The 26,521-nt window shown below is 43.7% G+C and overlaps 1 protein-coding gene across 1 annotated transcript in view; it reads right to left on the reverse strand.

Annotated features, from left to right (window-relative positions):
• LOC122558255 (hepatocyte nuclear factor 4-beta-like) overlaps positions 1–26,521 on the reverse strand; it is a 71,977-nt gene that overhangs the window by 15,920 nt on the left and 29,536 nt on the right. Inside the window, exons 2-3 of the mRNA XM_043706633.2 lie at positions 17,800–17,974; positions 8,127–8,221 (exon numbers count right to left, since the gene is read on the reverse strand). Coding sequence (XP_043562568.1) covers positions 8,127–8,221; positions 17,800–17,974 — 270 coding nt within the window. The remainder of the gene's footprint in view (positions 1–8,126; positions 8,222–17,799; positions 17,975–26,521) is intronic.

Consider the following 26,521-nt stretch of genomic DNA (forward strand, 5'->3'; position numbering starts at 1 on the left):
TCATGCAGAGGGAAATGTCTATATGGAATGAGCTGCCAGAGGAAATAATGGAGACTTGTACAATTACAACATTTAAAAGGCATCTGGATGGGTATAGGAATAAGAAGGGTTTAGAGGGATATGGGCCAAATACTGGCAAATGGGACTGGATTAATTTAAGATATTTGATCGGCATGGATGAATTGGATCGAGGATCTGTTTCTGTGCTGTACAACTCTGTGACCTTATCCCTAATTGCTCTTGGAAAATGGTGGTCAGCCTTCCTGAGCCACTGCTGTACATGGGAGAGAGTTTGCAGCAGCTTGATATTTCAGAGCATTTCAGAGTCAACCACATTGTTAAATATATGCCAATCAAGGGTGGCAGAATTCTTTCCCTAAAATACATTTGTAAAGCAGATGAGTTTTCAGATAGTGGTTTCATGTTCACCATTAGACTGGCATTTAATTTCAAATTTATAAATTAATTTCCACCAACCACAAATCATGTTCGTAGAGTATTCACTCTGGGCTCTGGATTATTCGTGTGGTGACATTACCACAAAGCTTCCACTTCCCCAAACCATACTGAAGTGTTAGCCTGAATAGAATCATTGATTCCCTACAGTGTGGAAGCAGACATTTGACCTACCAATTCTACATCGACCCTCCAAAAAAGCATCCCACCCGGACCCACCTCCTCCCCAGCCCTGTAATCCTGCATTTCCGACGGCAAATCCACTTAGCCTGCACATCCCTGGACATTTACCATAGCCAATCCACCTAACCTGCATATCTTTGGACGGTGGGATGAAACCAGAGCACCCGGAGGAAATCCTCTCAGACACAGGGAGAATATGCAAATTCCACACAGAGGGTGAAGGATGCTGAGGGTGGATTCAAATCCAAGTCCCTGGCACTGTGAGGCAGCAACATTAACCACTGAGCCACTGTGCCACCCTTCGAGCACTTAAATATCTGGAATTGGACCTTGAAGTCATAAATTTTAAGAACAGCACCAGTGCTTCGTTGGGTAGCATCCTGTTTTCCAAGTCAGAAATTTGTGAGTTCAAGCCCCCTCAACAATATTTAACATGAAAACCAGGCCAATACTCCTATTGTTGTGCTGAAAGAATGCAGCACTGTCGAAGGAATTCACTTTTATAGGATGCCGTCATAATTGAATGCAGAGATTCCACAGCATTACTTTAAAGATACTTTAAAGAAGAACAGAGGAGTTTTCCCTCGTGTTCCAGCCAATACTTAATCCCTCTATCCATACCACAGGAATAGATTATCTAATCATAATTGTGAGATCTTGTTGTTATGTTGCTCCATTTCCTATATTAGGACATTTCAAAAGTATTATCTTTGCTGTAGAGCTCTTTGAGATGTTATTGGTTTATATAAGATGCTATATAATTGCAAGTAGAACTGCCTCTGAGTTAGAAAGAAACAAGATGGAAACGCAAACATTTATTTCACACTTATCCCTAAATCAAGGCTCCACCTAGCATGGAACTTAATGTTCTTCTAGTCATGGTCTGCGGGCTCTGGGCATTTAATGGGACACGAGGGTGGTGTTTCACCTTAAATCCTCCCATTTCTATCCAATCAAGATTGATACTCATTGAAGTCCTGAGGTAGGCAATAGTACCCACTTCAAAGCCTCAACTGCTGGTATTCAGTTTAGGCTTTGGGGGTTGTGGAGGGTGTGGGTGTGTATGGCTGTGGTGGTCCTTCATTCTAAGGCATTCAGTGCCCAGTAAGGGGACAAGGGACCCCCTCCCTACAAATCCTGTCCGAACCTTACTCACCTGCAGCCTGATTCCCTCATTGGACCCCTTTCCCTGTTGGGAGAAAGTGAGGACTGCAGATGCTGGAGATCAGAGTTGAAAAATGTATTGCTGGAAAAGCGCAGTAGGTCAGGCAGCATCCAAGGAGCAGGAGAATTGACATTCCTGAAGAAGGGCTTATGCCCGAAACGTCGATTCTCCTGCTCCTTGGATGCTGCCTGACCTGCTGCACTTTTCCAGCAACATATTTTTCACCCCTTTCCCTGTTGGCGCATTACCAACAGTAGTCACCACTTTGTGGTAGCACCAACCGCCAATGGAATGATGCTTGCTTCTCATTGGCCAAAGGCATTTGGCAGGAGGATTTTAAACCCTGATTACAAAATCCTGGCAGATTGTGAATTAAGAGTCTGTTGAACTCCTCATTCAAGGGGCTTTCTCCAAAGAAGGTGACTTGGGTTGCGGTTGGTTCTCCATGAGCTGACAAGACCCACATCACCAACATCAATCCTCTTTTCTCGTAACCCATATGCCAACACTATTTTTGCTAAGGTAATGAATCAAAAATCATCGACAACATACTTTCACACAGCACATTTGGGGACTGTAAATTTCTAATGAGCAGGCAATTTCCAATTTTGGCTCTTTTGTTTGTTGGGCAGTCCTGCATTACATACATTTACCAGTAGATGGAAACCGACTGAAACATCTTGATTACTATATTTCTTAACATCTCCAATTGCTATAGAAAGAACTGGATTTGTCTTTCAAATAAAGATGTGAGTCATGTTAAACACATTGTATATTTGAGTTATTCATTGTATCTTCTTTTTAATGGTTTATGTGAAATTAATTTCAATGTTATACTCATGTATCAAGTACAAATCAATATCAGTCATGTACCTTTAATAGGTAAAGAATTTCTGTCTGTACTAGCTCTTCTAATATCAAACTCATACTTTAAAAGCATCTAACAGACACAGGAAAGCTTCCTCCCTTTTTGGTATATCTTGATGGAGGCATATAGCAAATGGTTTTCAAATTACTAATGAACTGGTAAATTTCAAAACTGCAGTTTTGCAGAATCTGTATCAATACATTAAAGGTGACCAAACTTTCCTATTTTTTTAAGGGATTGTGACATATTTTTGAGTGTTTGTCCTGTGTGCCATTTACAAATCCCATACATCCTTCATTTCTAAGTCAGCCTGTGGGGCTCTGAGTCTGGGAGTCTCTACTGCCTGCTTTGCCTCTTTATTTTGTGTGTGTACATTTGTACAATGGACTTTCGCCACTAGGGGGAGTAATGGTCACTAGAAACCTCCTGACCACTGATAGCCTTTGCACTGCCATACTTAGGGTCATTTCTTCCCTAGTGCATGTGTTTATGCTCACCAACATGTTCACCCCTACATCTTCCCTCACCTCACCCCACCTAGATCCCTATCCAACAGAAAAAAAAATTCAAAAAGCTGTAATACTTCAAAATGACCATATTGTACCTCCATCTTAAAGAACAAAGACAATTTTGAGTAGTATGTGTCCTACGCATGTTTTACTGGCTCTTCCTTTTGGGTATTGTCATTCCTACTTCCACTGACATGTCCTTGTTTTATTTCCTAAAAGCTGGTTGCACTGAGCACACTATCAATTTACAATCTGCTATGGGTTTTTCTTATAAGACCAGGTGTTAATAAAAATTATTTCCTCTGTAACTTCTCTGAATGTATCAGATTTCTCATCCTATAAAAATGATGAGATCCACTTTATTTATTTTATGATAGGTAAATAGAAAAAAGATGTGCAAAACAGCTTGGGATGGATGTTGGATTTGTTTTGCCAAGATTTTCATGGATAGGATGAATAGTAAAGGTCTTTTCCCCACTGTAAAGGAGCCCAAAACTTGACAGCATCAATTTGAGATAAAAGGGGAAAGATTGTGGGTGGCACGGTGGCAGAGTGGTCAGCACTGCTGCCTCACAGCGCCAGAGACCCGGGTTCAATTCCCGCCTCAGGCGTCTGACCTGTGTGGAGTTTGCACGTTCTCCCCGTGTCTGCGTGGGTTTCCTCCGGGTGCTCCGGTTTCCTCCCACAGTCCAAAGATGTGCGGGTCAGGTGAATTGGCCATGCTAAATTGCCCGTAGTGTTAGGTAAGGTGTAAATGTAGGGGTATGGGTGGGTTGCGCTTCGGCGGGGCGGTGTGGACTTGTTGGGCCGAAGGGCCTGTTTCCACACTGTAAGTAATCTAATCTAATTTAAAAGGGACTTAAGGGGCAAACTTTTCGCGCAGAGGGTGGTGCGTATTTGGAATGATTGCCAGAGGAGGCGATGGATGCTGGTACAATTAGAACATTAAAGAGGCATCTGAATGATAATATGAATAGGAGGGGATTAGAGTGTTATGAATCAACTGCTGGCAAATGGGGCTAGATTAATTTAGGATATCTGGTTGGGATGGGCCAGTTGGACCGAAGGGTCTGTTTCTGTGCTTTCCAATCTCTATGACTCTGTGACTGTGCAAAATAGGTTCAATGAAATCCAATCTCTATAAAAATATCATGGCCCTCCCTTTGAGGATAGTTTCAAACTGAAACTTGGTGCAATGTTTTTCAGGGACGTGGGACAGCTGCCTATGACAGGTGCTAGGCCCCTTGCAGGGACTAATGATGGTAACACTAAGTTCTCAAAGACTGAAGACAAACATTAGAAGATATCAAGTGACAAAAAGCTAAAAAAAAGTCTGGTGGTAGTAAAACCACAAGTTGCTGGAGAAACTCAGCAAGTCTGGCAGCATCTGTGGAGAAAGCAGAGTTAACGTTTTGAGTCTGATATGATCTCCTTTGGAGCTTGTGGTGAAACTCTGTTGCATGTGGTAGGTTAAGAATCTGGTCCTATGAAAAACATCCATTTACTGTGGTTAGATTCTACAACATGGGCTAAAACAAAACTTTTTTGAAAGCTGTATTTCCATCTTTTATTTCTGATTGCTGACTTTTTAAAAAAGTGTATCACTGGCAAGTGTAGCTGGCCTGAACCAATGGATAGAGCAATTAGTACATACACAATCTCTGAAGAAGTAAGTTTTGTAGATTCCACTGTATCTCACTCTCAAGACAGCCAGATCTATTAAGAGCAACAGTAAAAGGATATTGAATCCTTAAATCTTAGTAACAAGAGTTTACGAAGTGCAAGAAAGATATTTGGCAAATGTTTAATGTTCATGGTTTTAAAACTTAATCTCCATACTTGTATTTATCTATAGAAAGGACTTTAACATTTCAAATTGTTTTGAAGCAGACAGGGGATTACTTCAATGGAAATAAAGATTGAGAGGAATGTAAAACAGCCTGTCAATTCATTGTCACTCACTTGACACAATTATACAAAATCAAGATCTGCCCAAATGGTGAGTAAGGTGGTGAAGAGATGCAAACCAGCTGATGGCTTTGTGGCAAAATGAGCATCTCAATGTAGCAGCATGCTACGCAGATTAAAAACAAAAGCAGAAATTGCTGGGGAAACTCAGTAGGTTTGGCAACATTTGTGGAGAGAAAGCAGAGTCCTGAAGAAGGGTCATTGTACCTGAATCATAACTCTGCTTTCTCTCCTCAGACCTATTGAGTTTCTCCAGCAATTTCCATTTTTGTTTCAGATCTTCAGCATCCACAGATCTCTGTTTTTATACTCAATGTTCAGTTTGTGGTGATTGGATCCCAACCCTTCAAACAGTTTGGCCTCAGCATTTGGAGGAGGGAAGAAAAAATAGACCTGAGTTCTGTTGTGTAAGAGTTTTAAGATCTTGGATCAATGATATCACAGACCTACTCCTCACTAGGTCCAAATTGCAGAGTGTGGGCAGAATGACAAGAGAAACACATGGAGAGCTATGCATAAGTATGCAGATCAGCCACATGAATATTAGAAACGTGTAGAAAAGCACATGGAGCAGACTAGCTAGCATTTGGTGGTACAGTTTATGGAATAGTGTTTGAATAATGTAAGCTTAGACCCTGGTATATCTTTGAATGTCATGTATTGTAGTACTTAGTCTTTATAAGCAATAAACAGTGCTATAAAGAAGTCCAAGCATTAAGACAGTTCTTGACCATACCTTCTCCTTAACCAATCTGTCTTGAACAATAGTGCATGGATGTGACCATAAAACCCCAGGTTCACTGCTCCTGATTGCTATCCAGTGGTTTGTGTTGGGTAATCACATCCAGCATGGATAAGTAACAATAAAGGTTTATGTGGTTGGCCAAATGCTCTCCATGTATAATCTGCCAATACCTCTTGTTCAAGCCTGCACGAAGACTTGTATAACAAAGCAGAGTGCCACTATGCCCCTGAAAAATTATCCCAGCACTCAAGCACATGATAGGAAAAGAGCTGTGGGACATTCCAAAATTATTATAGTATATATTGACAAGCTTGACATCTGCAATTTCATTACATTTATTTTTCTTGCTCCTTGGTGCCTAACTGCAAGGGATTTCACCACAGTGCTTTGTTTAATTCATCTGAAATTGTGAGGTTGCTGCAGTGAGGAAGCAAGATGACACAAAGCACTGAATTTTCAACCTGTAATACCAGCAATTTGAAGATGCATTCTGCACAATCTTCAATGCACAAAGCACCGTTTCTGGAGTGCTGAAGTTCCCCCACAATTTCCAATATATGTGAAAAACTTAAGCCAATATATGAACAGTTTGGTAACTGCAATACATCGATTCAATGCCACAATAAGCAATCCAACAATACCAAAAGGTAATGAAAATCTATTAAATAGATTTTGCTGAGATTATTAGACAAAACTGCATTTGACGAATATATATTTTGTTAATCTCTATAACTGCCTGTAACAGTAGTAGACTCGCCAACTTTAAGGGCATTTAAATGGTCATTGGATAGGCATATGGATGATAATGGAATAGTGTAGGCTAGATGGGTTTCAGATAGGTTTCACATATTGGCACAACATCGAGGGCCGAAGGGTCTGTACTGCGCTGTCATGTTCTGTGTTCTATGTTCTATGCTTTGCCTGTGCTCTGTTTTTTTGTTACAGTTTATGGAATCATATAATTAAAGAATGGTTACAAGACGAAAGGAGGTTATTCAGCCTATTATGCCCAAGTGAACTTTTTGCAAGAACAACCCAGCTAATTCCATTTTTCCATTTCCTCCCCATAGTCCTGCACTTTGTGTTCTCTCCTCAGATAATTATTCAAATCTCTTTTGAAAGCTATGATTGAATGTGCTTCCTTTTCTCAGCACATAACAGGTCCCAACCACTCACTGTGTAAAATAAGATTTCCTCTTTCTGCCATCACTGTCATACCTCTGTCCAAAGACCCTAAACTACTATTTGACATCATCTTATATCCTCATCCCAATGTTCGAAGTGAGAGCTATAAGGCATCAGTGTGACTACAATATTCTGAAAACAAACAAGACAGCTAATTAAATGATTAATTGTGGAAACTCCATTAGGTTGAGAATATTATTGTATAAAATCAAATGCACTCAGGTGTTTTCTTTTATTCATTCATAGGATGTGAGCAACACTGGCCAGTCCAACATTTACTGCCCATCCCTAATTGCCTAGATGGCAGTTAAGAGTCAGCTACATTGCTGTGGGTCTGGAGTCACATGTAGTCCATGCCAGGTAAAGATGGCAGGTTCCTTCCTTAAAACTCATTCATGAACCTGATGGGTTCTTCCTGACAATCAGCAATGGCCATCTTTGGAATGTAAATTTCAGATTTTTATTGAATTCAAATTCCACCATCTGCCATGGTAGAATTTGAACCTGGGCCCTCAGAACATTAGCTGAGTCTCTGCATTAACAAATCCAGCAATGATACCACTGGCCATCCCCTTTCCTTATTTGCATAGTGTCCAGTCATGATAAGGTTAGGTAGCAAAAGATTGCAGAATCACAGGATTTCAGGGCGCAGAAGAGAGCTGTTCAGGCCCATTGTGCCTGCAGTTTTATAATAGATCTATCAAACTTTTCCTCATAATACTGCAAAGTAATGCACTTCACAATTAAAACTATTACAAATCATTGTAGGCACATTTGAGTGCAGGCTGAATATAGAAAGAAGATTAAAGATAGCATTTGTAATACATAAATTAACCGGATGCGAAATTTAAATAGCAGTGTTTAGGATTATCAAAATCTTATCTTTCAATAAAAACTTAAGAAATATGAAATTATCATGCCCTTAATCTTTTTTGAACAGCAGTCAGAAAAATGAACTATCTTTATAACACCTGGCCGTACATACTGGATTATGAAGTTTGCATAGATCTAACTAGAGAATGCAATTGAACAGACAAATGCTATTACCTTCCTTTCTCATTCCAGCTCTGAAGCACTTCTTGAGCCTGCAGTATCTGCATTGGTTCCTCTTGTCCTTGTCAACCACACACTGCCTGCTAAACCTTTGGTCAGGAGAGATAAATTGATTATTCCACTTGTTGATATGGCCTATTAATTATACTCTCACTAAAATGTAGCAGAAGGTTCAAAATACATCTCAGAATCAAGAGTGTGGTGCTGGAAAAGCACAGCAGGTCAGGCAGCATCCAAGGAGCAGGAACATCGACATTTCAGGCAAAAGCCCTTCATCTTCTATTTTTCCTGCTCCTTGGATGCTATCTGACCTGCTGTGCTTTTCCAGCACGACAGTCTCGACTCTGATCTCCAGCATCTGCAGGCCTCACTTTCGCCTACACCTCAGAATGCCCAGTGTGCTGTGCACAATATCAGAAATAAAGTTTTGAATGTCATCGAGAAAGAAGAAGCAATGAGAAGAAAAATATTGCATGATTGCTAAGGCTCACAGGATTGACCTTCCAATCAGTGCCAAGTATTACTCTGAAATCAGAATAAGATATAGGATATGTGGGACCCTGAAACCCACAGAGTCCTCCATTGGCTGGACACAGGTAGCCACACCTATATGATATAACAATAGCAGATTTTGAGAAGATTTGTAGCTCAGATTGAAGTTTTAGATGTAGGTTTGCTCGCTGAGCTGCAAGGCTCATTTCCAGATGTTTCGTTACCTTACTAGGTAACATCTTCAGTGGGCCTCAGATGAAGCAATGCTGAAAATTCCTGCTTTCTATTCATATGTTTGGGTTTCTTTGGGTTGGTGATGTCATTTCCTGTGGTAATGTTATTTCCTGTGGTGAAGTCACATCCGGTTCCTTTTCTCAGGGGGTGGTAGATGGGGTCAGCATTCCTTCGCCTGAGGCCCACTGAAGATGTTACCTAGTAGGGTAATAAAATGTCTGGAAATGAAACTTGCAGCTCAGCGAGCAAACCTACATCCAATGATATAACAATAGCTGGGAGTCAGTCTCAGACAGCAGTACACTGAGGAAGGAGAATTGCTTGAGACCCTGAAATGTCAATGTGTGAGAGCTTGATGGAAATAGAGTCAGGTAGCAATGCAGAATCTAGGGGTGACGTGTGTTGTGAATGTAGAGAGCGCATCTAGTGGGAGGCCCTGGAAAACAGTTCTAGGGAGACCTTCTGGGAGGCTGCAATTGAAGCAACACGTGCTATTGATAATAGTACCTGACCAACTTAGACTCCAAAGTGGGTGACACACCATATGCCTGGATCTATTGGAAGTCACCAGTACAGGTAAGAGGCTGAGGAGATCTTCTCAAGCAAATACTAGATATCACCCCAACCCATACCATTTGTCCAGACTAGTGATACAAGAAAAGAAAATGGCCACCACTGAACATGCAAGCCATCACAGCACAATTGAATCTACTAATCCAATGAAATGTTCTGACCTGATGTGTGGACTCCCATTCTGCTCTGATGCTGCTTGACCTGCTGTGCTTTTTCCAGTGTCACTCTTTATCTGACTCTCCAGCATGTGCAGTTCTCACTATCTCCAACCTACCAATCACACATCAGCTGGGCAAACGGTCACAGTGTGCTACTTGTAGTTGACAGAATCGTAAACTTCAATTAGGAAAATATGTAATGGAATCTCCAGCAGCTGGTTGTGATGGTGAGGGACGGCCTTGGGAGCAGTTGAATGGATCCAGTCTGGAAGGAAAGGGTGTCTTCTTTGGAAGGAGGCCCCATAGGAGGAAGAAGCAGGCGGACAAAGGGTTCATTAATAAAATATTAACCCCATGCTTCATTCAAACCTCCTTGCTTCATGATCTTTGGGCTATCCCTGTGTTCAAATCTCATGTTACACAAGGATGGGTGAATTGGTCACAACACCACAGGGAAAGCCCAGAATCCTGACTCTGGTCATTACCCAATTACAGCAAAGTAAGTGGGTAAATGTATAATACAGGGGAGGAAATGTGTTGCTGGAAAAGCGCAGCAGGTCAGGCAGCATCCAGGGAACAGGAGAATCGACGTTTCGGGCATAAGCCCTTCTTCAGGCTTATGCCCGAAACGTCGATTCTCCTGTTCCCTGGATGCTGCCTGACCTGCTGCGCTTTTCCAGCAACACATTTCCAGCTCTGATCTCCAGCATCTGCAGACCTCACTTTCTCCTATAATACAGGGGAATATGACGTTATTCACTTTGTTCATAAGAATAGATTAGTAGAATATTTTTAAAAGTTGAAATTTTCAGAGTTAAGAATTTTATAACTGTGAGTGTTCAGAGCATTGGGTGTTTTCGTACAAGGAATCTAAAAGTTAGCACACAGGTAAGCAATCAGGAAGACAAGTAACATGTTGGCGTTTATTATAAAGGGAATGAGGAATAAAGAAGTCTTTCTACATTTGTGTAAGGTTTCAATGAGATTAAATCTGGAATACTGTGTGATGCTTCTTGGAGGTATAGCGAAGGTAGACTATATTGGTTCCTGGGGTGAGAGGGTTATCAGATGATGCGAGGATGGGTAAACACACCCTATATTTCCTGGGCTTTAAAGAATTAGGTGTTTTAATTGAGACGTAAAAGAGTCAGAAGGGACTTGATGCTAAGAAGGCTGAGAGTCTGTTTTTGGGATACCTAGACCAAGGGGGTGTAGTTTTAGGATAAGGGGTCAATCATTTAGAAATGAGATGAGGAGACCATTGATTCACCTGGAGAATTGGGAACCTTTGGAATGCTGTGGATTCCAAAGAGGGCTGTGGATACACCATTTTTGATATGTTTAGGGTTGGGAAAGACAGACTGCTGGTCTCTGGAGGAATCAAGCTATATGGGGAGCAGACAGGAAAATGGAGTTGCAACCCAATATCAGTCATTATCATATTGAATAAAGAAGCATATGTATGTGGTGAAATGGTCTACTCCTCTACCTCTTGTGTTCTTATCCAGCACAATTATCATTTGTTTTATGTTATGGGATTCAAACTTTGGCTTCTCAATTATTAGTTCAATAATATGACCACTATTTCCAGTAAAGCATTTGATAAGGTTCCCCATGGTAGGCTATTGCAGAAAATACAGAGGCATGGGATTGAGGGTGATTTAGTGGTTTCGATCAGAAATTGGCTAGCTGTAAGAAGACAGAGGTTGGTAGTTGATGGGAAATGTTCATCCTGGAGTTCAGTTACTAGTGGTGTACCGCAAGGATCTGTTTTGGGCCACTGCTGTTTATCATTTTTACAAATGACCTGGATGAGGGTGTAGAGGGATGGGTGAGTAAATTTATGGATGGCATTGAAGTCGCTGGACTGGTGGACAGAGGGACATAGATAAGCTGCAGATTTGGGCTGAGTGGTGGCAAATGGAGTGTAATGCAGAAAGTGTGAGGTGATTCACTTTGGAAGGAGTAACAGGAATACAGAGTACTGGCAGTGTGGATTGTTTTTAGGTTAGATTCCCTACTATATGGAAACAGGCCCTTTTACCCAACAAGTCCACACTGACCCATTCCCCTACATTTTACCTCTGTCTAATGCACCTAACACTATGAGCAATTAAGCGTGGCCAATTAACCTGGCCTGCACATCTTTGGATTGTGGGAGGAAACCAGAGCATCCAAAGGAAACCCACGCAGCGAATGTGCAAGCTCCACACAGACAGTCACCCAAGGAAATTGAACCCAGGCCCCTGATGCTGTGAAGCAGCAGTGCTAACCATGAGTCAACATGCCACCCTAATGAGCAGAGAGATCTCGGTGTCCATGATCCCTGAAAGTTGCCACGCAGTTTGATAAGGTTGTTAAGAAGGCATATGGTATGTTAGCTTTTATTGGTAGAGGGATTGAGTTTTGGAGCCATGAGGTCCTGTTGCAGCTGTACTAATCTCTAGTGAGGCCACATTTGGAGTATTGCATACAGTTCTGGTCACCGCATTATAGGAAGGATGTGGAAGCTTTGGAAAGGGTATAGAGGAGATTTACCAGGATATTGCCTGGTATGGAGGGAAAGTCTTATGAGGAAAGACTAAGGGATCTGAGGCTGTTTTCATTCCAGAGAAGAAGATTAAAAGGTGACATAATAGCTATGTACAAGGTGATCAGAGGATTAGATAGGATGGACAGTGAGAACCTTTTTCCTCAGATAGTGATGGCTAGCATGAGGAGAGATAGCTTTAAATTGAGGGGTGATAGATAAAGGACAGATATCAGGGGTAGGTTCTTTACTCAGAGTAGTAAGGGCGTGCAATGCCCTGCCTGCAACAGTAGTGGACTTGCCAACATTAAGGGCATTTAAATGGTCATTGGTTAGGCATATGGATGATAATGGAATAGTGTAGGTTAGATGAGCTTTAGATTGGTTTCACAGGCCGGTGCAAAATTGAGGGTCAAAGGGCCTGTACTGGGCTGTAACATTCTATATTCTACGTTCTACAATACTGTACCAGTGAAGAAATGAATTGATTTCCATTGTTAATGCAATGGATGTATGTGTTGAAGGTATATAGAGCCAATGCATTGTGTGTTTTTTACAGAGAACACTGCCTGTTAAAGATTTAACTAAAGATCTGGTCTTGATGATCCTGCTGTATTGTTCTTGCTGTAACCCATGAAACATGAATTCAAAGCTCATCGTAGCAGTTTCTGAATTTGAATTCCATTTCAAAGAAATGTGAAAAATGAAAAATAGTACCTGTAAAATGACTATGAAGTTGTCAATTGTTATTATAATTAGTTTGGGAATGTCTGTTAGAGAAGGTAATCCGCTATCTTTGTTTTATCTGGCCTATGTCACTCAACAATGCCATTGATTCTAAGCTATCCTCTGAAATGGCCTAGCAAGCCTCTAAGTTATATCAAGCTGCAACTACGAAGAATTCAGGGCAACAAGGAGTGGACAATAAATCCCAACATTGCAGCAACGTTCAGGCCCAGAGAGCAAAAAATTTAAAAAGATTAAGTTTTGAAGGTGTGAAGGGAGCTGATGTGTTGTCATGGAATAAGACTCAGCCGCATTAGAGAGATTTAAACAATCCTTGGATAAGCACATGGATGATAATGGGATAGTGTAGAGGGACAAGCTGAGAGTAGTTCACAGGTTGGCACAACATTGAGGGCCCAAGGGCCTGTTCTGCACTGTATTGTTCTATGTTCTAAGATGGGTTGTGGTTTGAGAGAATATCCTTGATTTGTAAATGGGAGAATACAGCACTTATGAATACTATTTTTGGAGCAATGATTTGAGTTCTGACGCCTCTTTGTGTCTGAGTGCTCATTATCTTGGTCAGATTCGTGGAGGGTTGGTTCCAATTGAGCAAATGTCCTTTTGTAAGTCTTACTAAATCCAAATTTCCCTGATGTATAAGTTTTTGAAGAGAACAGATTGGGATAATTTGTCTTGATTCCCAATCTTGAGCCTGCTTCAATGCCTTGACTGGGAAAAATCTCTGTATGCTCAACACCTTGATGGTTCCCTCAATAAACAGTAAAAAAAAACCAGTTCAATGGAGCTGCACAGCTTCATAAGGTGTGTGGACCACTTTTTTGAGCTTTCAGTATCCATGGGAGATTGAGTTAGGCTTTGTTTCTCAGTACCCAGGGCCTCAATATTATCCTGCCTTCTCTGGGCAGCAGAAAGTCAAGTTGTGTAGTTCAGTGTTTAAATGCAAGAAGCTTAATCCCTAAACCAATGCCTGAAGTCAGTTTCAATGCAATGAGTACCCTGCCTCATGAATGCTCCACATTAGAAAGAAAGGACACTTTAATCCCTCTGGCACATTGTCTCTTGAGACAAAAATCTGCAGATGCTGGAGTCCAAGGTGACACTTGAAACATTGATTTCTCCACATCCTGACGTTGCTTGGCTTGCTGAGTTTTTCCAGCCTCCTGTTTGGCTATATTGTATCTTGAAGCCTAATTTAAATGTAATTGCTGCTGACCAGGTTTTCAAGGTTTGGGAAATCTAGCTGGGAATAAAAAGGCGTTATTGCCTCCGGAAGGTAACGTGCTTTTTAAAAGTGTTTCCCTTGCACCTCAGTGAGAATCTTGGCCTCCACACACCCAATCTTGACTTTCATTCAGACCCCTCACCCCCGAGGGTGGTGCAAGTCCCGGTCTACCGTTTGCTAATTTCTGTCTATTCCCCGGGTCTATCCCCTGCTTTCAAGGTTGCAAAATCCCACATCAAGCTGGGAAGAAAACATGAACGAGGATCTGGTATTAAATCTGGCACTATATCCACATCCTGAGCTTGCTGCTGGATTTCGTAAGCAATGCCAGCTTTTCCATTTCACACGTCCAGCTAGCTGCGGCAGTATCAGAGCCCAGGTGTTAATATGATTTAATTTATAATTTATGGCTATAAAAAGTTTAGTTTTATTCATTTCCAGAATGCAGATGTTGCTGGCCAGGCCAACATTTAATACCCATCCCGAATTGCCCAGAGGGCAGCTAAGTATGAACCCAATTACTGTGTGTCTGGAGTTACATGTAGGCCAGACAGGTAAGAATGGCAGATTTCCTTTCATAAATCCAGATGGGTTTTAAACAAAAATTGACTCTAGTCATTTGGCCAGTATTAATTCCAGATTTTTATTCACTTCAAATCTCTGCCATAGAGGGATCAGAACCTTAGCTTCGGATTCTGGATTACTAGTCTAGTGACATTTCCAACATGACACTACCTCCCAGGGGTATTAAAACTCTCCAGAAAACCTTAGGCTCATAAACTCCTCACTTCCACCTTGAACAGATTAGTTTAGCTGAAGTGGTATAGTTCAGGGATAGGCAGGAATGTGGAGTTGAGATCACCAACAGAACAACCATGATTTTATTGAAAGAGGGGCTGAATGGGCTACTGCTGATCCTGGTCTGTATGGTTGTATGTGCTCTATCTGTTCTAACAGATTGCACTAGCAATGCAAGGCCAGGAAGCTTACATCTGCGGCTCTACTCAGACATTCCAAAGGAGGTCAGCAGGGCTGGGTTACAGGGGAACTCCCAATGCATGACTCTCTGTGTCAACCCTTGCAGCCTCACAACTCTCAGATATCAATGCTCCTCCAATTCTACCTCCTTGAGCAAAGCTGATTTTAATCTCTGCCCTATTAATGGCTACGAATTCAGTTGTTGATAAGCTCTAAGTTCTAGAATCCCATCCCTAAACTCTCCCTTTTCTCCTTTTCCCTCCTTTAAGATTCTCCTTAAAACCTATCTCTCTGAGAACGCTTTTGATCACACGGCCTAACATTTCATTACACGTATCAGTGTTAAATTCTTTTTTGTATCAATTCTGTGAAGCAATTTGCAATATTTGATAATGTTTAAAATACTGCATAAAGACAAGTTGTTGTTGAATATTTAAAAAGTATGTAGGAACTCTACAGGCAGAGTGGGGCGTTGTGTGTTTTGAGTTATGAAAAGCTCACTAGTTTTACTGCCAAATACATTTCTTGTGCTTGTAGCATTTATGCAAAACAAAACGTGTTTTTGTTGAAATGTGTTAATGTTGTAGTCCTCTCCTCCAAGAATGTGATTACAGATTTAACTTTGTTGGCTCTTTAGCCTCAATTCTTTCCTCCCTCCCCCAAGCTTGAAAGCCTTGTGAGGGCCAGGCAAGGGGCTTGATTTGATATTCAAAATTCTACCTCCAAACAACTAATACCCAGCAACCGTAACAATAATGCTGGTGATTCAGTAGCCTCTGGACTAGGGTCCCAACAGAAGTTGGCTTAAAACGTAGAAATCATAGACGGGTTACACTATTTGTTATGTAACATCTCCTTCTGGAACGTGCCTTTACAGAGGAAGTTTGGAGAGAGGTGCAATGGTTTTTGTTGAGGTTTGTGTGCTCTGTGGTCTGTTCACCAGGATGCACACCGAGATAAGTGTGCCTGAAGGACCATCAACTCAGTGAAAGACAAATTTTACTGCTTTTCATATATTCCATTCATATTAATCTAGAATGGCATTTTTCCAGATCAGCATACCACAGGATTGCAATGTGACTCAACTAAGGTCTCTCTTGTGCATGTGTGACTTTCATTTGAAGTATTATTTTTTACTATTTATTTCAATGAAAAGGGAAGGTATGGAAAACAGATTGTATTTTCTGGGAAATTTTGCATAAGCATGACGTGATCTGTTATGAACATAGTGCAAAAGACATTTCAGGAACAACCATTTGCGCAAATCATTCTCTTTCAGACAGAAAAGAAATGGTACTTCAGCTGATTAAGTTGATGCCTCCACACTAGTGTTGAAGACTGGTGTTCCTCCAGTACTGCATCATTCAGTTTAGCATCTATCCACAATCTCGGAACCTTCCATTCGAACATCACCCAATCTCGCATCTAATTGCTACTTTATCATTCCCTGAACTACTTTATGATTGATTAGATGAGATTCCCTACAGTATGGAAACAGGCCCTTCAGCCTAACCGACCTTCTGAAGAATAACCCATCCAGACCCATTTCCCTCTAATACACCTAACACTATGGACAATTTAGCATCGCCAATTCACCTGGCCTGCACATCTTTGGACTGTGGGAGGAAACTGGAACACCCGAAGGAAACCCACGCAGACACAGGGAGAATGTGCAAACTCCACACAGACAGTCGCCCGAGGCTGGAATCGAACCTGGGACCCTGGTGGATAAGCTCCTTCAACTATTTAGGAGCCCTTTGAGTAAGGGATTTTTTAAAAATATATATGATCTGATGTAAGTTAATTTAAATTTATATTCTCTAGCCTTATTGATTTTAAGATAATAATCTGAGTGCACTTATGTTGCAATATTATCCTGAATTTATCTTATTCATGCAATGTATTCCTTTATACCAAGTAAGCACATGCTCAACTCCTTCACCGAACTGTCAAGCTTAAGCATTGGTCCATCATGGTCACGGACCCCAAGATCCCTCTGTTCCTTTTTGGCAATGTGGAGGAACAGAGGGATCTTGGGGTGGTGTCCATAGAACTCTCAAAGCTGCCACCCAACTTGATAGGGTTGTCAAGAAGGTGTGTGATGTGTTGGTTTTCATTAGCAGGGGGATTGAGTTTAAGAGCTGTGAGGTTATGCTACAGCTCTATAGAGCCGTGGTTAGACCACACTTGGAATATTGTGTTCAGTTCTGGTTGCCTCATTATAGGAAGGATGTGGAAGCTTTAGAGAGGGTGCAGAGGAGATTTACCAGAATGCTGCCTGGACTGGAAGGCATGTCTTATGAAGAAAAGTTGAGGAGCTAGGGCTTTTCTTATTGGAGTGAAGCAGGATGAGAGATTACTTGATAGAGGTGTACAAGATGATGAGAGGAATAGATAGAGTCGATAGCCAGAGATTTTTTCCCAGGGCGGAAATGGATATTACGAAGGGGTATAATTTTAAGGTGATTGGAGGAAGGTTTAGGGGAGATGTCAGAGGTGGGTTCTTCACACAGAGAGTGGTGGGTGCATGGAATGTACTGTCAGCAGTGATCATAAAGTAGATACATTAGACACATTTAAGCAACTTGTAGATACACACATGGAAGATTGTACAATGAGGAGTATGTAGGTTAGCCTGATCTTAGGGTAGGATAAAAGTTCAGCTGTTCTATGTTCTACATTCTATCTTAATCATGTCTCAGATCTCTCAAAGTCTAACGTGAAGCCTACCTGCATGTGTAGACATGATTTTTTCGGACACTTCTCCTGAAGAAGCCTTTGCATCCATCACAGCTGGATGCACCGTAGTGTTTCCCTGTTGCACGGTCACCACAGATTGAGCACATGGCATTGATACCATTGTTCATCAACACAGTAATATTACTCACTTCTGATGGAATAGTCTCTGTGAAGCAAAAAAGAAAATGCAGTACAGGCATTAGAATTTCAATACTCATTACCTGCTCAAAGACTTATCCTTTGCCAACGAAAGGGAGCACCCAACAGACTTAGAATCCAAACAGTGTGGAAACAGGTCTTTCAGCCCAACAAGTCCACACTGACCCTCTGAAGAGTATCCCACCCAGACCCCTACATTTACCCTGACTAATGCACCTAATCTCCACATCCCTGAATACTATGAGCAATTTAGCATGGCCAAATCAGCTAATTTTGGTGAGTTTCATGTTAGGTTTCTGTTCGTAAGGCCTTGTGCAACCTTCCCAAACTTGCTTCATTAGCTATACACAACACCCAATGGCACCTTGGTCATCGCAGTGACTCACTAACCAGAGGCAGAAGCACTTGGCATTGCTGAGATAAACTGGGATCCTTGGCACTGACACCATGTTTAAAACCCAGCTGTGCACCCTATTCAGCATTGACAATCTGCAAATCCTTTCATTGGGCATATAGTGGAAAAGAAACTACAAACCAACATTTCTCAGGGAACATAGATGACACAGCTGATAATTTATTGAACTTACAAGTGCAGATTCTAACATCTATTGCTGTTTAAGAACAAAGCCACACAGCTTCCCTGTCCTTAGTCCCATCCCATTTATAACCCTGTCTGAGACAAGACTACACTTTTCCCAGTGCTCAGTGTAGTCTAACATCTTGAGAAAATCTTGAGAAAAGTTTGGACAACACTGAGCATTGGGAAAAATGTAGCCTTGGCTTAGACAGTGTTAAAATGTAGGGACTTCACATACTGGAAATGATTCAAATTGTTCAAGATATTCATTTTTATTCAGCAACACAAAAGAAAGCAAGAAAAAAGACACAGCCTACAAGTTGTCACGAGCAGAGATATGGATATTGTCTTTTGAGGACCCACAATTACAGTCAAGGAGAGATCACAACTCATATCTGGTCAAACCAGGTATCAACTCAAAGCAACCAGTTACATAAAGGTTGCGTGGAACTGTCACCTTAGTGGTCACTGGGATAGGGTGGCCACCAACCCCTACAGTGTCCCACTCCAGAAACTGTGACACTCTCACAGGACATCCCTTATCTCTTCATGTAGTGCTGTTCAGAATCTGCTGGATGCCACTGCTGCTCCTAACAGATCTGTATTTTTATTCAGGGGATGTGCATGTCACTGTGCCAGCATTTATTTCCCATTGCTAGTTGCCCTTGCGAAAGGCATTGTGAGTTTTCTTAAATCATTGAAGTTCATGCACCATGGGTAGTCCACAATGCCCTTAGGAAGGGAATTCCAGGATTTTGACCCAGCAATACTGGAGGAATGAAACTAGGAGAAAGTGAGGACTGCAGATGCTGGAGATCAGAGCTTAAAAATGTGTTGCTGGAAAAGCGCAGGCAGATCAGGCAGCATCAAAGCAGCAGGAGAATTCCTGAAGAAGGGCTTATGCCCAAAACGTCGATTCTCTTGCTCCTTTGATGCTGCCTGACCTGCTGCGCTTTTCCAGCAACACATTTTTAAATACTGGAGGAATGGCAATATACTTCCAAGTCTGGATGGTGAGTGACTGGGAGGGGAACTGGCAGACATTCCCATGTATCTGCTTCCTTTGAACTGCTAGATAATTGTGGTCATTGGTTTAGATGGTGCTGCCCAAGGATCTTTGCTGAATTTCTGCAGTGTAACATGTGGCAAGTAACATATGTGCCACATAAATGACAGGGAATGACTATCTCCAATAAGAGACAACCTAACCACCACCCCTTGACATTCAATGGTGTTACCATCACTGAATCATCCACTTCATCATCCTGGGGTCATTATTGACCAGAACTCAACTGGACCAGCCACATAAACACAATGGCTACAAAAGCAGTTCAGAGGCTAGGGGGCACTGCTTTGAGTAACTTACTTCCTGACTCCCCAAAGCCGGTCCACCATCTGCAGGGAACAAATTATAAGCTGATGCAATACTCCCCACTTGCCTGAAAGAGGGCAGCGCCAACAACACTGAAATAGCTTGATATCATCCAGGACAAAGCAATCCACTTGTTTGGCACCACATCCACTAGCATGCACTCCATCCCCCACTGACACTCAGTAGCAGCAGTGTGTACTATCTACAACATGCACTGCAGAAATTCACCACACTTCCTCAGACACACCTTCCAAACCCAAGAACACTTCCATCTAGAAGGACTAGGGAAGCAGATACATGAGAACATCGCCACTTTCAAGTTCTCTTCAAAACCATCCTGACTTGGAAATATATCAACTTCCTCCACTACCATTTGTTCAAAATCCTGGAATTTCTTCCCTGAGGGCACTGTGGATTAACCCACAGGACATGGACTGCAGTGGTTCAAGAAGGCAGCTCAACATCACCTTCTCAAGAGTATTTAGGGACAAACAATAAATGCTAACCTAGCCAGGGTCACTGTGGTGTAAAATTATGTCCCAATACATGTGTGAATCATAATGTAACACATGTATTGGGCCAAGCAGTGGAATGTGGTGAAACGGTTAAAAAATTATGTCCCAATACATGTGTGAATCTAACCGGAATGGAGGTGTTGCTTAGTCCCGTGTGAATCTTATTACACACCTCCCCGTGTGAATCTTCTTATCTGTATGTAACCAGAATGGAATGTGTTTTTTAGCCTTGCTCTGCTGTTCACATGAATGTTTATATCTGGAAAAGAGTATATCAGCTGGAAAAGTCTCCAGTTCGGTGAGTCTGCTCTGGGGTTACGTTTAACCGCCGAGCGTGGGTTGTTGGCAACCGCTCTACGAGAACTGACGGCTCCCAGTTCCGGTAACACGTAGAGTGAGTATAAACCAGACCCGTTGTAAGTACGAGACCTGGTTGTGGCGACGCTGCGGGGAATAAAACACTTATATTCTAGCAGACTCGCCTCTTGGCTGTTTGTTCTGTGTCAGACTACTTTCCTGCGAGCCTGGTCCTTGACCTTGAGAATTTTTTAAAACAGTCACCTACATTCCATGAATGAATAAAGAACATAAATGAGGTAACTGACGTCCAGCCAGTATATACCTGTACCGTATATACTCGAGTAATAGTCGATCTCATGTAAAAGTCGACTCTCTATTTGTGTCCAAATAATCTGGAATCTTCCATATATTTCATGTAAGAGTTGACCCTATTCATTCACAGGTAACAGATCAACGTTTATGAATCAGTGTGCCGACCATCACATCCCACTCCAGCTTTCCAGTCTGTCAGTTACCAAAAGATAAAATGCTGGAAAATCTCAGCAGGTCTGCCAGCATCTGTAAGGAGAGAAAAGAGCTGACGTTTTGAGTCTAACTGACCCTTTGTCAAAGCTGTCAAAGGGTCAGTTAGACTAGAAAAGTCAGCTCTTTTCTCTCCTTACAGATGCTGCCAGACCTGCTGAGATTTTCCAGTATTTTCTCTTTTGGTTTCAGATTTTAGCATCCGCAGTAATTTGCTTTTATCCAGTCTGTCAGTTGTTCCGCTCTGCTCCCGGTCTTCCAGTCCACTGGCTGTTGGAGTCCGCTCCGGGTTTTCAGAACGGCCGTAATTTGTTATTTTCTTCTTCTTTGTTTACAGATCAGTTGGGCTTCTGGTAATGATACGGTATGAATTTTGACGGGCATAAACTTCAGCCCCTCAAAGGTAGTATCCATGTGATAGTCGACCCCATAAATTTCACCTTAAAAAGTAGTCAAAATAATTTGACAATTACTTGAATATATACAGTAACTCCAACAAGCAACAATTTCCTCCTGATACCCATTGATTCCAGTTTTGCCAGGGTTCCTTGGTACCACACTCAGTGAAATTTGGCCTTAATGTCAAGATTTGTCATTCTAACCTCCCTTCGAGAATTCAGTTCTTTTGTCCATGTTTGAACCCAGGCTGGAATGAGGTCAGGAGCTGAGTGGCCCTGGTGGAACCCAAACAGGGTATCACCAACCAGGTTATTGCTAAGCAGGTGCTGTTTGATAGCAATGTTGATGGCACCTCCTATCACCTTACTTATGAGTGAGAGGAGACTGATGGGGTGATAATCAGCTGTGTTGGATTTGCCCTGCTTTTTGTGTACTGGTCATATCAGTAACCCTCAACATCTTGCAATTTTTCACATTGTCAAGCAGTTTTGAGTGTTGTAGCTATTCTGGAACATGGTGGTGACCATGGAACATACATCTTCAGTACTGTTGCTGGAATATTGTCATGGCTGTCAGCCTTTGCAGTATCCAGTGCCTCCAGCCATGTTTTCACATAATGTGGAGAGAATCATATTGACAGAAGACTGACATCTGTGATCTTGGGATCCTCCGGGAGAGGCTGAAATGGATTATTCACATGGCACTTCTGCGTGATGATTGCTGTGAATGCTTCAGCCTTACCTTTTACACTGATGTGCTGGCCTTCCCCATAATACGTGTGGTATATTTGTGTAGCCTGCTTCTCCAGTGAATTGCTAATTGCCCACTACCAATCACGAACAGATGTGGCTGGTCCACAAAGCTTGAATGGAGGCTGTTACAATTACAACATTTAAAAGGCATCTGGATGAATATGAATAGGAAGGATTTAGAGAGATATGGGCCAAGTGCTTGCAAATGGGACTTGATTAGTTTAGGATATCTGGTCAGCACGGCTGAGTTAATAGACAATAGACAATAGGTGCAGGAGTAGGCCATTCTGCCCTTCGAGCCTGCACCACCATTCAATATGATCATGGCTAATCATCCTTAATCAGTATCCTGTTCTGCCTTATCTCCTTAACCCTTGATTCCACAATCCTTGAGAGCTCAATCCACCTCTTTTTTAAATTAATCCAGAGACTGGGCCTCCACTGCCCTCTGGGGCAGAGCATTCCACACAGCCACCACTCTCTGGGTGAAGATGTTTCTCCTCATCTCTGTCCTAAATGAGGTAAAAACAATGACTGCAGATGCTGGAAACCAGATTCTGCATTAGTGGTGCTGGAGGAGCACAGCAGTTCAGGCAGCATCCAAGGAGCAGTGAAATCGACGTTTCGGGCAAAGGCTCTTCATCAGGAATAAAGGCAGAGAGCCTGAAGCGTGGAGAGATAAGCGAGAGGAGGGTGGGTGTGGGGAGAAAGTAGCATAGAGGACAATAGGTGAGTGGGGGAGGGGATGAAGGTGATAGGTCAGGGAGGAGAGGGTGGAGTGGATAGGTGGAAAAGGAGATAGGCAGGTAGGACAAGTCCGAACAAGTCATGGGGACAGTGCTGAGCTGGAAGTTTGGAACTAGGGTGAGATGGGAGAAGGGGAAATGAGGAAACTGTTGAAGTCCACATTGATGCCCTGGGGTTGAAGTGTTCCGAGGTGGAAGATGAGGCGTTCTTCCTCCAGGCGTCTGGTGGTGAGGAAGCGGCGGTGAAGGAGGCCCAGGTTCTCCATGTCCTCGGCAGAGTGGGACGGGGAGTTGAAATGTTGGGCCACGGGGCGGTTTGGTTGATTGGTGCGGGTGTCCCGGAGATGTTCCCTAAAGCACTCTGCTAGGAGTCGCCCAGTCTCCCCAATGTAGAGGAGACCGCATCGGGTGCAACGGATACAATAAATGACATTAGTGGATGTGCAGGTAAAACTTTGATGGATGTGGAAGGCTCCTTTAGGGCCTTGGATAGAGGTGAAGGAGGAGGTGTGGGTGTAGGTTTTACAGTTCCTGCGATGGCAGGAGAACATGCCAGGATGTGAGGGTGGTTTGTAGGGGGGCATGGACCTGACCAGGTAGTCACGGAGGGAACAGTCTTTGTGGAAGGCAGAAAGGGGTGGGGCAGGAAATATATCCCTGGTGGTGGGGTCTTTTTGGAGCTGGCGGAAATGTCGGCGGATGATTTGATTTATGCGAAGGTTGGTAGGGTGGAAAGTGAGCACGAGGGGCGTTCTGTCCTTGTTACGGTTGGAAGGGTGGGGTCTGAGGGCGGAGGTATGGGATGTGGACGAGATGCATTGGAGGGCATCTTTAACCACGTGGGAAGGGAAATTGCGGTCTCTAAAGAAGGAGGCCATCTGTTGTGTTCTGTGGTGGAACTGGTCCACCTGGGAGCAGATACGGCGGAGGTGGAGGAATTGGAAATACGGGATGGCATTTTTGCAAGAGGTAGGGGGGGAAGAGGTGTAATCCAGGTAGCTGTGGGAGTCGGTGGGTTTGTAAAAAATGTCAGTGTCAAGTCGGTCATCATTAATGGAGATGGAGAGGTCCAGGAAGGGGAGGGAGGTGTCAGAGATGGTCCAGGTAAATTTAAGGTCAGGGTGGAATGTGTTGGTGAAGTTGATGAATTGCTCAACCTCCTCGCAGGAGCACGAGATGGCGCCAATGCAGTCATCAATGTAGCGGAGGAAGAGATGGGGAGTGGTGCCGGTGTAATTACGGAAGATCAACTGTTCTACGTAGCCAACAAAGAGACAGGCATAGCTGGGGCCCATACGTGTGCCCATGGCTACCCCTTTGGTCTGGAGGAAGTGGGAGGATTCGAAGGAGAAATTGTTAAGGGTGAGGACCAGTTCAGCCAAACGAATGAGAGTGTCGGTAGAAGGGTACTGTTGGGGACGTCTGAAGAGGACAAAAAGGAGGGCTTGGAGGCCCTGGTCATGGCGAATGGAGGTGTAGAGGGATTGGATATCCATGGTGAAGATAAGGCGTTGGGGGCTGGGGAAACGGAAATCTTGGAGGAGGTGGAGGGCATGGGTGGTCCTGGACTAGGGGGGATAGGACAGTGTCGAGGTAGGTAGAGATGAGTTCAGTGGGGCAGGAGCATGCTGAGACAATGGGTCGGCCAGGGTGGTCAGGCTTGTGGATCTTGGGAAGGAGGTAGAACCAGGCAGTGCGGGGTTACTGGAATATGAGGTTGGAAGCTGTGGGTGGGAGATCTCCTGAGGTGATGAGGTTCTGTATGGTCTGGGAGATGATGGTTGGTGATGGGGGGTGGGGTCATGGTCGAGGGGGCAGTAGGAAGAGGTGTCCCCGAGTTGGCGTTTGGCTTCAGTGGTGTAGAGGTCAGTGCGCCAGACTACCACTGCGCCCCCTTTATCCGCTAGCTTGATGGTGAGGTTGGGATTGGAGCAGAAGGATTGGAGGGCTGCGCGTTGTGAGGGTGAGAGGTTGGAGTGGGAGAGGAGGGTAGACAGGTTGAGGCAGTTAATGTCCCAGCGGCAGTTGGAAATGAAGAGGTCAAGGGTAGGTAATAGGCCAGCGCGGGGTGTCCAGGTGGATGCAGTGTGTTGGAGGTGGGCAAAGGGATCCTCGGAACGTGGGCAGGAATCCTGATTGTGAAAGTAAGCTCGGAGGCGGAGGCGACGGAAGAATTGTTCGACGTCACGGCGTGTATTAAATTCATTGATGCGTGGACGGAGGGGGATGAAGGTGAGTCCTTTGCTGAGGACTGATCGTTCGTCCTCAGTGAGGGGGAGGTCTGGAGGGATGGTGAAAACTCGGCAGGGCTGGGAGCTGGGATCTGGTGTGGGTGTGGAGCTGGGAGTGGGGGTGAAACCTGTAACTGGTGTGGGTGTGGTGGTGGGGGGAATGGGGGTGGAGTCATGAGCGGGGTAGTGTTCCCCTCGGGGTTCTGGGGGGGTGGGGATTGTGACAGTGGGGTCTGTGGGGAGAATGTCAGCAGAATGCAGGTGAGTGGCGCTGGTGGGGGCAAGAGTGGTGGTGACCACGGCAGTAGGGGTGGCAGAAGTCACTGAACGTGTGGCATCAGCGATGATGTGAGGGGCGGAAGTGATGTCACGTGTGATGTATGAGGAATTGTGAGGGGCGGAAGTGGTTGTGGGAGTTGCCATGATGGGGGCGGAAGTGACATAATCAATCAGCATGGGGGTGGCAGCTGCATCAGCTGCATGGCTAATGGCGTCTGAGTAGTTCAGAATGCCCCTGGTGCTCACTTTTCACCCTACCAACCTTCGCATAAACCAAATCATCCGCCGACATTTCCGCCACCTCCAAAAAGACCCCACCACCAGGGATATATTTCGCTCCCCACCCCCTTCTGCTTTCCGCAAAGACCGTTCCCTTCATGACTACCTGGTCAGGTCCACGCCCCCCTACAAACCACCCTCCCATCTGGCACCTTCCCCTGCCACCGCAGGAACTGCAAAACCTGCGCCCACACCTCCTCCCTCACTTCTATCCAAGGCCCTAAAGGAGTCTTCCACATCCATTAAAGTTTTACCTGCACATCCACTAATATCATTTATTGTATCCGTTGCTCCTGATGTGGTCTCCTCTACATTGGGGAGACTAGGTGCCTCCTAGCAGAGCGCTTTAGGGAACATCTCCGGGACACCCGCACCAATCAACCACACCGCCCCGTGGCCCAACATTTCAACTCCCCCTCCCACTGTGCTGAAGATATGGAGGTCCTGGGCCTCCTTCACCGCCACTCTCTCACCACCAGACGCCTGGAGGAAGAACGCCTCATCTTCCGCCTCGGAACACTTCAACCCCAGGGCATCAATGTGGACTTCAACAGTTTCCTCATTTCCCCTTCCCCCACCTCA

The sequence above is a fragment of the Chiloscyllium plagiosum genome, unplaced genomic scaffold, assembly GCF_037043375.1.
Source record: "Chiloscyllium plagiosum isolate Xiang-an unplaced genomic scaffold, Cpla_swu_hap1 HiC_scaffold_17, whole genome shotgun sequence".
NCBI lineage: Eukaryota > Metazoa > Chordata > Chondrichthyes > Orectolobiformes > Hemiscylliidae > Chiloscyllium > Chiloscyllium plagiosum.